Here is a 14,866-nt window from a genome sequence, read left to right on the forward strand (position 1 = left end):
TCTCTCCACTCAGTGCAACGCTGAGTAAAAAGCACAATGTCATTTCTGATGAGAGCAACAGAGTGCATGTGCCGTGATCGATAATCTCTCAGTGTAATCAGCGGGAATTGTGGAAATGGATATTACCTCTATTACAGTTTTCACTTCTCCCCAAAGGTTAGACTCAGTTCAGTAACCTTTGTTCAACACAGGAGTGTCAACACCTGTGCCAGCTAGGTGTTGTTGCAGACAAATGACCCTCTGAAGGGAGAATATCAGAAATCATAATTAAAGTTCAGTCCGGATTCTTAAAAAATGTGTGTGTTTTTTAGGGGAAATAAGGTTAAGCATTTTAAGTGCTCCTGACAAATCAATTCAGACTCTTTTTAAAAAGCCCCACAAGGACACTGCGTCATGGCGTTCTAACCTGAGATCAATAATTACCCTCCTGATGATTGTTTTTTTAGGAAACATTATCAAGTATCGTGAAAAAATGAGCTTAGGAAATATTGTGTCCTACTCCCCTCCAAAGGCATTTTAAGAATTTACCTCGAGTGTAACTGGGAAATAAAATCATGAATTTGAAATGCAGCAGGCTTCTGGTTAATTTATTATTGACAAATAGTTATTCAAAATTAGGAATTAAATTCTGCATATGTTTTTTAGAGATGGTTTTCAGGCACCCTGGTTATCTGTGGTTGTTTTTCCTATCCCTCCAGCTATGCAGTGACTGTGCAGGAGTCCTACGCCCATCCATTCGACCAGGTCTACTACACCCGCTGCACCGACATCCTCAACTGGTTCAAATGCACCAGACACAGGTAAGCACTCAGACGACAACACATGGTAACTGCAGAGGGCACTGGTGAAGCAACAAGTGATTATTTTCACTATCATCTAATTCTTTAGTTAACCAATTAATGAATTCAGTCCAGAAATCTCCAGAAATCTCCAGAAATTCTGGAAATTCCAAAGACATACATGTATGTGACGCCCTTACATTGCTAATTTAGTTTGAAAAACAGTTCAAATTTAAATTAATTTGTATTTACTGTAATATGCCATATAAAATAGCTTTTTTATCCTTGATAAATGGCTAAAAAAGAAAAAAAAGCTTTTGATTAATTTATTAATGTGCTATTCCACAACTTCGACAAGCCTTCTCCAGATTACAGTTCATGGCTTTTGGACCTAAGGTATTTCAAATCCCGAAAAAGATTAAATAAAATAAAGTATTTATACAAACATAAGAGTTTAAATTAAATGTTGAATAAAAAACTAAATTATCATGACAACACTTGTATAAACATAAGCATAAAATGCACATTGTACTAAGAGTTTTTTTCAAACAATTCCTGTTATCCATTTTGACTATTCCCCTGCCGTCCTTTATCTACAAACAGTATCCAGTCAGTCCGCATGCAGTACGTCATCTCGTACAGCATGCTCTTCTGATGCTGAAGCTCCGAGGCAGTCAGTCAGCAGAGTATACTACCCAATGCCGTCTGATGTGGTCATTTTGATGAGCGACCGTCAGCGCATCGGCTTTAATGACCACATTAAGCTTTATAGCCGCCAGTTTAGCTCCTCCAGCTAAGAGCTGAGTCATTGATCTTAAGCTGAAAATGTCAAGACAACATCAGCGTCCTTGAATGAGTGGGAGAGACTTCCTCAAAGTGTCGCTTATTCTTCAGAAGTGTACTGATGTGAACACTTTTTAGTATGTTTTTATGGAGCAGCACCATGATTGTTGGTTATAAATGTGCTATTTAACAGAAAAGAAATTGCATATATTGTACGTCAACTTTTTGTTTGTGTGTGTGTGTGTGTGTGTGTGTGTGTGTGTGTACAGGATCAGCTATAAGACAGCGTACAGGAGAGGTGTGAGGACGATGTACAGGCGACGCTCACAGTGCTGCCCGGGGTTCTTTGAAAGTGGAAACCTGTGTGTTCGTAAGTATTTAAAAAAAAAAGTTTTATTATCTGTATCTGTTTGGTAATCCTCTTTTAGTTTCAGGAGGAATTTATCCATAGAGCGACATTAGTTTTTATGAGCCTGGCATTTCTTGTGAGTTTCGCATGTAGTGTTGCTTCAAATCTTGTCACCTCCATGCGTGATTGAAAAAGAAACCCTGGCAAATATCACAAAAGAATCTCTTGGAGTCGCCCTCCACCGGCTACTCCCATAAATATATACATTTACAGACTTTGTTTTGGATGGGTGACTGTCAATCCAATGCTGGACCTTGGCTCAATTTGTGTGACAAATTGTAGAAATTTAGTGCAGTGCTGCACTAATCAAAACACCTGGTCACCCTACTACAGTACGAGGGGAAGGTAAAGGCTCTGTAATTGTAAAGGTTAACAAAGAAGGTTACTTGCCTCAAATGAACCAATACATAACAATTGCAAACTTTCTTTTTTATTGCAATTATCTGCTCATTAGGATTTCTGCATTGCTTGACATCAAGTTGGTACAGTGCCTTGTGAAAGTTCACCTACTTAAATTCAGGCAGTAGGTGTATGGATTCACACTCAAAGATAGCCTATAGAACAGTACAATGGACACTTCTTATAAAGAACTAACATTTACAGAAAACACAGTATGCTCTTTTTAGGTTTATAGTAAAATTGTAATCCTGCTAGTAATCTGATTGCGTCTGTTTCATGTAACTGTAAGAGAATACAGTTAACTTTTTTTCTGTATCCTGATTAAATAAAACCAATTTTATACAAATGTTTAGGTCTTGTAAAGTTCTGTAAAGAGCTACTGGAAGGCACAAAGCATTTTAGAGTAATGTTTAACCGACAACAATAAAGTGTCTGATATAAAAAAGATATAAAAACCAAACAAATGACCTTACACCGAGCAAAACATGAACTTTTTCCACTAGTAGTTGACATGCATTGCTCTTTCTAGAGGATGCTATAAAGCTGCACATTGTGTTTTATCAAATGTAGATATACCAACACATCCAATATTGTTGTTTCCATTCAGACAGCACTATCTCCAGAATACACAGCCTCCCTGCAACAAACAAAATCATTTTCCTGTCATCTGCATTGTTATTTTCCAAACTTTTTTTCCCAGTTGATACACAGAAAGTTTTTTTTTCTTTCTTTCTTTCAGGCTTGTTAAAATTGCAGTGTATCTTTCGGAACAGTGATTCAATCTCAATCGTTATCTTTTCACTTGCGCCCAGGCGGTTATCTATATCTGCCGTTAGAGCTGTCAAAGTTAGATCAATCCGGCTCGGTTACAAAGTGGATCCATTTCCGCTTAAAGTTTATACCACGGACAGCTTTGAAACCAACACAGATGGAAGGAAAAATTTGAAAACAAGGGAAACAAAAGAAACCACAAAACATCCACTAATATGGAGTTAGATGTCAGATATTTCGCTCATTCTGGAGATAATGTTTGAACAGTAGTGTTTTTTTCGGTCAATAATGGCTACATCTGGCAAATGATTCCTGTGTTGCCTTTTATTTTCACTACAAGAAACCAATTATCTCTGTGATGTTTGTCACATTCACTTCATATACAAATGACCGCCATCCTTTTATCTTAATGTTCAAGATAAAACACCATTTCTCCACACGCTTCCTTCAATTTGAATGTCGTTTTTAGTTTTCCCTGCTAAAGAAAAACTATAAACAAAACATCAGACAATTAGATGGAGCAGATGAGACGACAGATGTTGAGTCAAAGCTGATGCGACAGACACTGGATTCTTTATTTAACTGTAAAACCTTCAGCTGCTGCTCTTAATTGTTTGAGAAACACACACACACACACACACACACACACACACACACACACACACACACACACACACACACACACACACACACACACACACACACACACACACTCTAGTTCTCTGTCATAACTATTTATCTCACACACCCACTAATTATATAAAGGAGAATAAGTGTAATTAGTCATATGTGCACACCTTGATTGAATGTATACAATACATTACAAAAGGTGTCAACTAAAAGGAGCAGAGTAAAAACAAAGGTGCAGATCAAATATATGACATATTAACATGGCTCAAGTAACATTTTCGACTTTGATTTGCTCTCGATGAACTAAAGCTGCATTCATCAGCATTACAACATGTCTGCGCCCAATGACACATGAAATGCAAGAACAATCGTACGTCGTAATGGAGACATGTGAAACTGTTCACCCTGATAAGCTATCTAAAGCTTTAGAAAAGGGGCCCAGACACTAAACAGAAAGTATTTACAATATATATTACTAACATCTCTATAGTTATAATAATAATAATGAATTAAAGAGAATCGTTATATTATACCGAAACATTTATATGCTTAAAAAAACAACACTTACCAAATACCCTGAAAACAAACCCAACCCAAACTGTTAAATGGTGCCGATTTCATCGGTCTAAACTGGTCTGAAATAGGTTGGATATGATAAACCAGGTCTAGGACTAGGAGAAACATTGGTCCAAATGATATGCATATCTGAGTCCCTAGCCATTTAGCACATTCTGACAGATTTAATAAAACTGCTGTCAGACACAGACAAACACATTTTTATAGTATCAATGTCAAACCCATCCATATCCACTCATTCTACTTTTTGGCTTGGGAAGTTGGCCATATCGACAGGGGCCCCTTGACCTCTCACCTCAAGATATAAGATAGAAAAATGGGTTTTCTAAATACCCACAAGGCTCCTCTTTACAGACATGCACACTGTATGCTAATCAAATGCAGTTTGGGGTAAGAAAAATAAACAAACATGCAGTTTTGTGTTTGCAGTATAAATGTGTTATTTTCCACTATTCTGAACTGGAATTCTGAATGCTGGTGGCACCAAAAACTCTTGGAATTTCTTGACATAAAGACTGTTTTACGGTGGATGCAATGAGCCCTATGGTTTCAGCTCATGTAAGTCTACTTGGTAGCCATTTGATTGACACTATTTTTTCAAACTTTGTCTTGCTGTTTTAAATGACTTGTTTGGAGCTTTATGATCATCACATGCTTATGAAACTACAACAACAAACTACAGTCTGAGGGCAGAGGCTGTGTGGCTTTTATCTCATTATTTACAATAAGCAGCCTGAAATGTCCAAATATCAAAAGCTTTGAATGCCAATTCAATGCGTGGATTTTTCAGTGGTGTTCCTCAGGATGTTGATCAAATTTGCTAGCAAATCTGTGGAACACATGCTTTCAACCATATGAGAACAAGGGGAATGCAATTAGAGACATCCACTATATTATTTTACAGTCCCTATTCACTTTCACAATTAATTTATTATCATAATTCAGTTGATTTTTTTCTTATTCTGAATTATGGCTAGAAAACCCATAGTGCATCTCAAATGAATGTTCCTGGTTTCGGATGGTGTCCACAGCATCTACAGTATGTATTTACTGTTAACATTTTTCCCCTCAACATCGTCTTTAAACCCCCCACCCCTCTAAAAAACAAGATGTGGATTACTAGTCCCAAAGTGTAGGAGATGTTGGCTATACAAATCTATTTCCATTACATTAGAGAGAAGGCAAACATCTCTACAGCTGATATCTCCAATACTCACTACCTCTATCTAGATTGACGAGTAGCACTACTGGTGAGAGAAGAGCGATGTACTTTTCATTTAGGTGCCTTTTATGTAAAAAAGCTTAGTTTTCCAGTTGTGGTCGACTTATGTGCTTTGATCGGTGCTTACTCATACCGGGAAGAAGCAGCCATGAGCAGGTTCATTATTAGACTCATACTCATATTTGACCTTTTTAAGCTCCACGTGAAACATTAGTGTGAAACGTCTCACAGTAAAAAGGTATTTGAATGTAAGAATAAAAAAAAAAGTCTGCACTTATATCTTAATTCCCTATATACTGTATGCAGACTGATTACTCTTCACAGAAATGTCTCATAGAGCGAGCTAGACTACAGTATAAGCAGATTTTCAAATTTCTAAGTAGTGCTGGTACAATGTCATACAAAGCTGTAAAAACAATATTGTATTGTTTTTAAAAAAAAGGCAAAACTATATATATTGCACTTGCAGATAAAAGTGCGATCCTGAAAGTATGCTTGCTGCTTGAAATATACTTGAGCTCTTGAGCATTCAGAGCTTTTTCGGAACAGTGTTTGCAAGAAAAACGGATATCTCCCTGGCCCGTCTTAATCTCATGCGTGTATACCTTCCTCGATCTTGCAAAAGAAATCAATTATCCACCCTAGATGGTAAACTCCATAGGGCAGTGTTGCCTTTTCTCATTGAGGAGGGGTCGGCCCGAGGGGTGGGGAGGGCAAAGAGGAGCGTATTGTGTGTCTTTATTCAGCATCTGCTTGTAAACAACTTTATTAGATTCGCCCGGGGGACCTAGACAAATAACCCTCGACTCTATTGTGCGATGCCTGCTCTACCAAACACACACACACTCACACACACACAGCTCCACCCTTCCATTGGCTGACTAATTTGAACGCCGGAAGCTAATTCTTCAGCGTTAACTACGGAAACAAGCCTGCCTGGTTAGCTAACGGTAACAGCATGTGACAGGTCTTTTGTAGTGCGATATGCACAGCCTGAGCTAATTGAAAGGTTTACCTCCCCAGAAACAGAAAGAAATAGAGGGGAGGGGAAGGGCTTCTAATTTGATTTTAGGGCTTCCCTCTTTCTGTGTTTCCCGGCTGTGTTGTGAGCGCTCTGTTTTTCATTTCCTGTTTGTATCGATATCAACAAACATGTAATTATGTGCAGGGTGTCATCCCTGTTTACTTGCTTCTTGACTTTGCACGTCATTTGTGGATGTTCCCTGTCTTGCAGGCGTAGGAAACCATTTGTTATTATTCATCTCTGCCTGAGGCCATTTATCTCAAGTCGTAGCGATTTCTCCCTCAGTCGTCCCCTTTTTTATTCTCTGTCCGACTCACTCTGTTTTCTTTCTTTCTTTTTATTCTTCCTCTCTGGATCCTAAGTGCCTCCCCTCTCTGGCCATTGAACCCTAGCAGCTTGGCAGTCTGTCACCTCCTCACCCATCCACCTGCTTCCACCTTAAACCCCTCCCCACGCCGTCACCCACCTGAAGAGTCGGCCACTTGTGATGTCCGGGCAGCAACTCTCATATAAACTACGAGATTGCTATTTATAATATCCATTTACGTGTAGATTTAGCTGCTCTAAAAATACACAACAAAACACACTGCTTGAACCTGAATAAATCAAATAATAAAGAATGAACTGTATTTTAACACAACCACATAAAAGGTTCAAAAAGTAAGTATACATAAAAGCTGTGTGACTGTCAGTGAACATATTAAGTTTAAAGTATCGCTCAAAATGTTTTTGTTTTTTAAGCTTAAGTAATTTAAAAGCTCTCTGCCTTTTTACATGCACTAAAGATCTTCACTTTGTCAATATCCTGTCCATTGTCAAATAACACAAAGGTGTCAGCCTTGTTTTAACATCAGAGCATGAAGAAATTCCATTTGTGCGACTTTAATCGAGCTTGATCCAGTACCGCTCAATGCATCTGGTTCAAAAGATATTATGGATGACCCACATGTCTGTATATTAAAGGGACCCTATACAGCTAACCAATCAGAGCAGACTGGGCTATGGTTTCAGACAGAGGGTGAAAAGAGATGCTGCAGCACAGGCAGTATGAGAAAAATAACGAGCTTTTTGAACATTAAAGCAGGGAGAGATGTAACAGAGACATAGAGACACACAAAAATACAAATACAAATATGAACCTGGAAATGAGTACAATAGGGCGTATTTTATCTTAAAACTGTCCCAACACTTGGAGTGTTAAAAAGATATTATTTCTCAATACATTTATGCATCAGATTCCTTATTGACTGGCTTTTTACCCAAAGAAAATAAATGTTATTTTTGGCAAATTGTGTGATGGGGAAAAATTAAATATTACTGCAAAGATTTGGATACAGACACTATCATATGTTCTTATCCAGATGATGATTGTGGTTACTGCTCTAATACAAAAATACATTATTGATATGCAGTTATTTTTTCCATAAATACATGCAACAATTGAATAGTATGTGATGTCACGAGTGGAAATAATAATTATTTTTAATGTCTTTTCTGAACAAGACCAATTTTATTGGCAATCCCTGTCGCCTGGGGTTGTGAGGAGCCCTTTGACAGTTTAACACAGGCACACGACTCTGGAGAAAGATGTCAGGTGTGCACTTCGCCGTGCTGCTGCTCATACCTCCGCTCTCAGCAGATCAAGAGATTCAAGGAGACTAAAGACTGCTTCAGCATGCCGAGACAATAGCGGGAATTAGGTGGCGATTATTTAATTTGATATCTATTAATCTTTCTACCCATCACTGATGTAATCCTGCTTGTAGCTGCTTCGGCTCCTATCCACAGGATGAAAGGATTAGGCCCACCGTTTAATGATTTATCAACTCTCCTTCAGGATTACAAGAACATGTGTCTTTGGCTCTCTTATTAAAATCTGGGTCTGTCTTTGCAGACATTTGCATTTTCTCACTCTCTTGCCAAAGATATGCCGGTAGGACAAAGACGCGCTTGAATAGAAACTGTTAATCTTGATTAGTTTGAGCTCATTACAAAATTCATCCTGCTTTGATTGCAGCAGTGACCCCATCCCTTCTCCTTTTACTGTTTTTTTGTTATCAGTGACCACACAATGGCAAATGGCTTGGTCCCCTATCTGAAAGGCGAGACTAGAGGGGTCAGAAGAGAAGTCTAAAGGATTAAAAGGGAATGGAAGCTGAAAAACATAAATCTGCTACACAAGCTTAATCATATCCTTTAGCTCTTGAGTCTGAAATCTGACAATTTGAAACAGCATTTTGCAGAAATACAAATTCAATGTGTGGCATGCCTGACATCGTTTTATTTTAAGAGAAGTAAAAGGTTGATAGACACAGTGACAAAAGCTGGGCAATGCTTCCAAAACTAAAGTGTAAACAGAAACATCATTGGCCATTAGCCCAATCTCATTTTCTAAATAAAATCCTGAGAGTAATAGCCATACTGTCATAGTACAACATATTTGTTTGGATGGTGCCTTTTTATTTTTAAACTGACGTGTAGGTGCTAGACATCATTTGTCCGGTACACATAGACTAATATTCTCCTGGTCCTGGTGTCACAATTACCAAAGAGAACTGCCTTACCCTTAAACATAGGGGTTCATAAAAATGTTTTCACTAAGGTGGCACAAGGGGGACCAAGAAACCGTTATGAGACCCATGGGAAATCAAAAAACAATCTATCAAAAAGAAATAGGGCCTTACAAGCTGACTCAGAAAGTGTTCTGTGCACGTCGTATTACATGTAAAGTGGCACTGGACTAAATCCCCTTGCCCCTATGATATCTATAATTTCTCTGATATTATTCTTCATCATTCTCTAACATAAATGAGAGGCAGTTTGGTATTATTACCAGGACACCCTGTTTTTGCTAACCCATGTTTCTGTTTGTTTTCATCTTTTGTGAGGTTGTCAAGACAAATTTGAATATTGTATCCAACTAAAACCCTTACCTCAAAAATAGCAGATCATATGAGTTGTGTGTTGGACGGTCAACCTTGTTGTTTCCCTGTTTTCACATCAACCCAATTGTTTGTTCAGAGTTATTGGTAAGTCTTTGTTATTTTTAATACTGAACATAGTTTCTAATTTAACAGCGCTCAGTCTATTACTGTAGTATTCTTTAACGAAAATGTTTCTTTCCTCTCGTAGAAACAAATACTCATGACACTTAAACACCCTTGAAATACAGCCGTCTAGTTTGCAGTGTCTGTTTTAAGGGAGATGTAAAGCTTTCAGTATTACAGTCAGAGGCTCAGTCTCACCTCCAGTATAAATCTTTACTTAGTGTGCGGTGTCAAGTGCATGTGCCTGTGAGGATTCCTGTCTTAATGCATGGAAAAAGCTGTAAAATGTTAACACAGTGCCACTATAAATTTAAACAGGACGACCCCTCGGTAGCTAAAGTACTATAAGAGCCATAAAACAGAGTCCAGTCTAACTCCTGTATCCACTCAACCCACTTTTTGTCCCTTCTCGCGTACTTTGCAACTTTTAAAACTCAGCACTTCCCTTTTTGTGCACTGTGCTAATTCTAAACGCCCCATAGCCTTAAAACACAGCATCTAATTTCAAATATTGTCTGTGGTGCAGGATAAGTTGTGTGTGTGAGCTGATTTTTTTGCAATTTATGTGATATTAATTTGTTCCTGAGCACATGTTTATGCAAGAGGAGCTGCCTGTTTCCGTTGGAGGGGAATCAGTTGCACAAACAGAGAGCGGGAGCAGCATCCTATCTCTGTGATGGAGCAGCTAAAGTCTCCAAGCTGTCAGACCGTCTTCTCCCGGTACATCCCCTACCTGATGTGTGATGCAGTATTCATGCCGTAGTACACAAGTGATCCTCGCGAAATGAGTTGCGGGGGATGTTAGATAAAATTCAGCCTTTCACTTTTAACAAGTGGCACAGATGACAATGAAGCTGTTTATCACCCACATTTTGATTTAACAAACCATTAAGCAATATGGGGCTTTCAGTGTGACGGGTGAGATTACCATTTTCTATGCTTTTTATCCTTTTTTTTATTATTATTTTTGAGCTGTGAGACTGTTGAGAATTAAAGCCTTTCCCAGCATGCATCAGGCAGAGTACACCCTGGACACCTTGCCACTCTGAGTGAATTTACACTCTCCGCGATTACGACAATGTTCCACATGGGGTTGGGTCGATGAACGGTGCCATCTGGTGGGCTGTCATCGATCACTGTGCCCGGTGTGGTGATTTAAAAGCCCCACCCCAAGAACACAGTGGCGCAGGTTTGCAGTGGCGCAAATAGATTTTGCAATGAAACTGAAGGTGGAAGCAATAAGATAAAATGACAAACAAGCATATTTTGACAGCCGACACATAACACACTCTTCATATGTAAAAATAGCCTTTTATTTGTAATAGTTGATATTGCTCCTTTTGTCCCAGCAGGATTTACTCGATCTGTTTAGATGTGTTGGCGGCTTCAGTCCGAGTGCCTGAGTGCTCAGCAGCAGAGATTAGAAACATGCAGCTAGAGCCACTAGGGAGCAATATGCCTGAATCGTCCAGCGTGAGCAGACCTGTGGTGTGTCCCTACTTAAGATTTTATGTATCTGCAAACGGGAGGTCATGCTGAAACCCACAGGAAGTGCACCCAATGCCACATTTTTGTAGTGGCCGAACGGTGTTACTACAAGAATGTATATTTTGAAAAAGTGCTAGACTATGGTAAAGATCGAAGAGTCAAAGTGTGTCAGGCTAGCACTGGCAATGGAATGCTAGCTTAAACGAGTTCCAGTCTATGGATAGTTAAGCTAGATAGACTATGAAAATATAAAAACAGGGAGAGATATCCTCTGAAATAAAAATAGGTGTCTGAATGATGCTGCGTTTTGGCGCAAGCTACTGTATGTAAAGGCAGGTGGATTATCGAAGACATAATCACCAGCCAATCTGGTTTGACGTGATGATGTTGACGCTTGTGAGGAATTGGCAGGGACACACATCCCACAGTGAGTCATCACAATTACGTAACAACGACTTGTAAGTGATCATAGCACTATGTAAACACATTAATACTGTAATTACAAGTAGCTTTTAATGACATTTATTGATGTATTAAAACATTTTGCATACATACTACATCTCAAAGGTCTATTTAAGATGTTATGTTTTAAATATGCCATTTTGTGTGCTATTGGGTTTAAACTTTTACATATAACTCTTTGAAGTCAGATAGTGACGTTTTCAGATTCCCTTTTAGAGAAATGTGTGTGTGTCATTAGTCTTTTCTTTATTGTTTTCTCTGTACCTTTTATAACTTTTCTCTCCCTCCTCTTCCTCACACCTTCTTGTGGCCACATCCCCGCCTCTGAGATAGTCGCTGCATTAGATAATAGGCTACCACAGTGAGACAAGGCATCATTTATTATTCGGTGATAGAGTCGTTTGTTTTGAACCTTGGGACGGTGTATGACGGCTCCTAACTTTAAGGTTGTGTCCTGATGAAATATTACACCAGTCGGAGAAGCGTAAGGTGAAAATGAAGATGTCAGTCAGTTTCTGCCTTATCTGTTTGCTGTACAAAGCAGATAATATGCTCTGCACTCTATCAAGAGACCGACTTGCTGAATCTTACCATAACTGAGGCAAGTGTACTTCTGTTAGGTGGAGAATACATAAATATTAAAAGCCACTCACAATTTGTACCTTTAATAAATGAATCTTTGCTTAATTTATTTGAATAAACAGTCAAAACAAAAACTGTTCAAATAATGACGCAGCAACACCAAGATGTGCAGTCATTGAGGGCAACACTTCTTCCACGCACAGTTTCCATTTTTCTTGAGGCCAAAAGATCAGTTATCTGAAAAAGTTGTACACACCCTGTGTAAACGTTACAGACATGGTAACACTTTCTATAAAGCCCATGTTATTATGAGCAAACCTATAATTTTCACGATTTTTTCTGTTTGTCTGGGTTTTATTTTGAAAAGTGTGCACTCCCCTAATTATTTCTGATTCTACTTCCTGTCTGTCCCCTCCTGTTTGATTAGCCTGATTGTGTTCACCTGGTGCTCCTGTGTGTTTCCTCCCTCCCCACCTGTGTCTTGTCTTTGTGATCACTGTTCTTGTATTTAAGTTCTGTTTGTCCTTCACTTGTTGTAAGATCCTCCGTTGATTTTGGATGGCTCATCCAGGAGTTCCGTTCCGTTTGTGTTGTTTAAAGGCCTTGAAATAAAGGTAGTTTCCTTTTAACCCCGTGTCTTCCCTGCATATGGGTCCTGCCTGCTTCGCTCTTGGTGACAATAATGCGTTAAAATATTCTTAAATCACTATTATTATGTTATTATAGTTTTAAGGTCGGTTTGCTGCTCACTCACTGACATTTTTTTATTTTCAAGAATAATAGATTATTATAATTCCTAGATTGTTATATCTTATTTCACAATGCGTTATAATTACTAGACTAACTCATAATGTCATTATAAGTGACTCTATGTGGTCATTGGCTGCTTTAAGTAAAGGGAACAAAATATAATCAAAACTTTGCAAGAACAAAACACAAAGCGCTTTAAAATGAGTTTTTCCCTTGAGATTAACTTTTACTAATTAAATATTGAAGGAAATTATACGATTTGAATGCATTAGAACTATAAGCTTTGTAAAACACTATGAACCTTGAAATTAAATGTGAGTGACTGGTAATGAAGTATTATAATAACTGACCTTATTAAGTCGTACATGTTTTACCACGTGTTCTGAATGTTGTTTTACAGCAGTGGGAATTTTATTAACGTGTTTAACTATAATAATGCTATGCTATCAGCATATTATATAGCATTACCTGGGCGTCATAGAATAAGTTACTAAATAAATCTAGCAAATCCCAAAGTTTATTAATAAATATCACATAACACAATGCTAATTAACACTGTGTGCTGTTTATTCATGAACTCAATTCCTTAACTTCAACAGATACTACATTTTTACAATAGAGAACACAGTGCTTTACTGTCACATTTTTATGAACCATAGCCATAGTTATAAAATACAGGTTTAGCAGGGATTCCTTTCAGTACTGCAGACGACCCCTGCAACCTCTGCCAATATGTTAGGGCCAACTGTATGCAGCCTGAGAAGCGAATCATGTGGGGAAAAAAGTCCATAAAAATTTGCTGCACCTCGTTAATCAGAAGTGCGCAGAGCATTAAAGATTCAGGTTTAATAATATATGAATTAACTCAAAGCTGAAGCATTTAGATAAATTGCAGTCACCTGTCGAATACTGTACAGAAGATGATGTTTATCTGGACTGTCATTCCTCATTTAGACAGCATTGTTTTAGCCTGCTAGTTTGAGAAAGAAAAGTTGTATTGTTTCAAATTTGATAGATAATATCATTCACATATTTCAGAAAAATAGTTATGATCCAGTAAGGTATTTACAGATCTGTTTTTGATATCAGTTTAAAAAGCAAAACAGTATTTAGAAGGGGATATAAGAAGTTGAGAATAACATTGAGACATCATGTGTTTTTTTCTGTGTTCAGGGATTTACTGCAGTCTAACATTACAGCTGTAGATGGAAGAGACATTCACATTTTGATTTGTTCTGATCACTTTTTATGTATTGTACAACTTAACTTAACTAAGATCTACGGGACCATGGCCATGAATTACAGCTAAAATACAGTTATTGTATATTTTTACAAATCTTTTGTCTTCTTTTCCTCAGCGTTGTGTACTGAAGAGTGTGCCCACGGACGCTGTGTCTCTCCTGAAACCTGCCAGTGTGAGCCTGGCTGGGGAGGACTGGACTGCTCCAGTGGTGAGTTCACACCTCACTCATTACATTAAGAAAAGAAAAGCCAATGCAAGAAATCATACATCTTTAAGTGTACATCTAGTGAATCCTGGGGGAATATATCTCTCATGAAATTGGTCATGACCTTTTCAAATATTAGACTTGCCATATTTCGAAACCAGACATTTTATCAACCTAAAATGTGAAAAGCTAATTCAAGAAATTAAGGGGGAGAGTTGTTGGTTCCCCCCTCACATTCCCACCCTCCCAACCACAGCAATAATGTATGGTTGTTTGCGGGGCAGAGTATAATGATCACAAACTGGCATTTCAAAGGGACACCAAGTCAACTAACGTTCACCTTATGTGGCGATAAAGAAAAGTGCAGGTTCTCACAGTAGAGGTCGACCTGCAACCTCATTCCCGCCGATAACAAAAGGGAAATGGTAAATGAGCAGGAAGGACATCATGATATGCTTGTTTAGCTTTAAAGGGCCAGCGTCGCTGTTCAAAGTTT

General features: G+C 38.3%; 1 protein-coding gene across 1 annotated transcript in view; it reads left to right on the forward strand.

The window, feature by feature from the left end:
• The window catches only part of LOC134863331 (multiple epidermal growth factor-like domains protein 11), a 115,175-nt gene that overhangs the window by 27,337 nt on the left and 72,972 nt on the right, over window positions 1-14,866 (forward strand). Inside the window, exons 4-6 of the mRNA XM_063881796.1 lie at window positions 699-800; window positions 1,832-1,932; window positions 14,281-14,373. Coding sequence (XP_063737866.1) covers window positions 699-800; window positions 1,832-1,932; window positions 14,281-14,373 — 296 coding nt within the window. The remainder of the gene's footprint in view (window positions 1-698; window positions 801-1,831; window positions 1,933-14,280; window positions 14,374-14,866) is intronic.

The sequence above is a fragment of the Eleginops maclovinus genome, chromosome 4 (assembly GCF_036324505.1).
Source record: "Eleginops maclovinus isolate JMC-PN-2008 ecotype Puerto Natales chromosome 4, JC_Emac_rtc_rv5, whole genome shotgun sequence".
NCBI classification, from domain to species: Eukaryota; Metazoa; Chordata; class Actinopteri; order Perciformes; family Eleginopidae; genus Eleginops; species Eleginops maclovinus.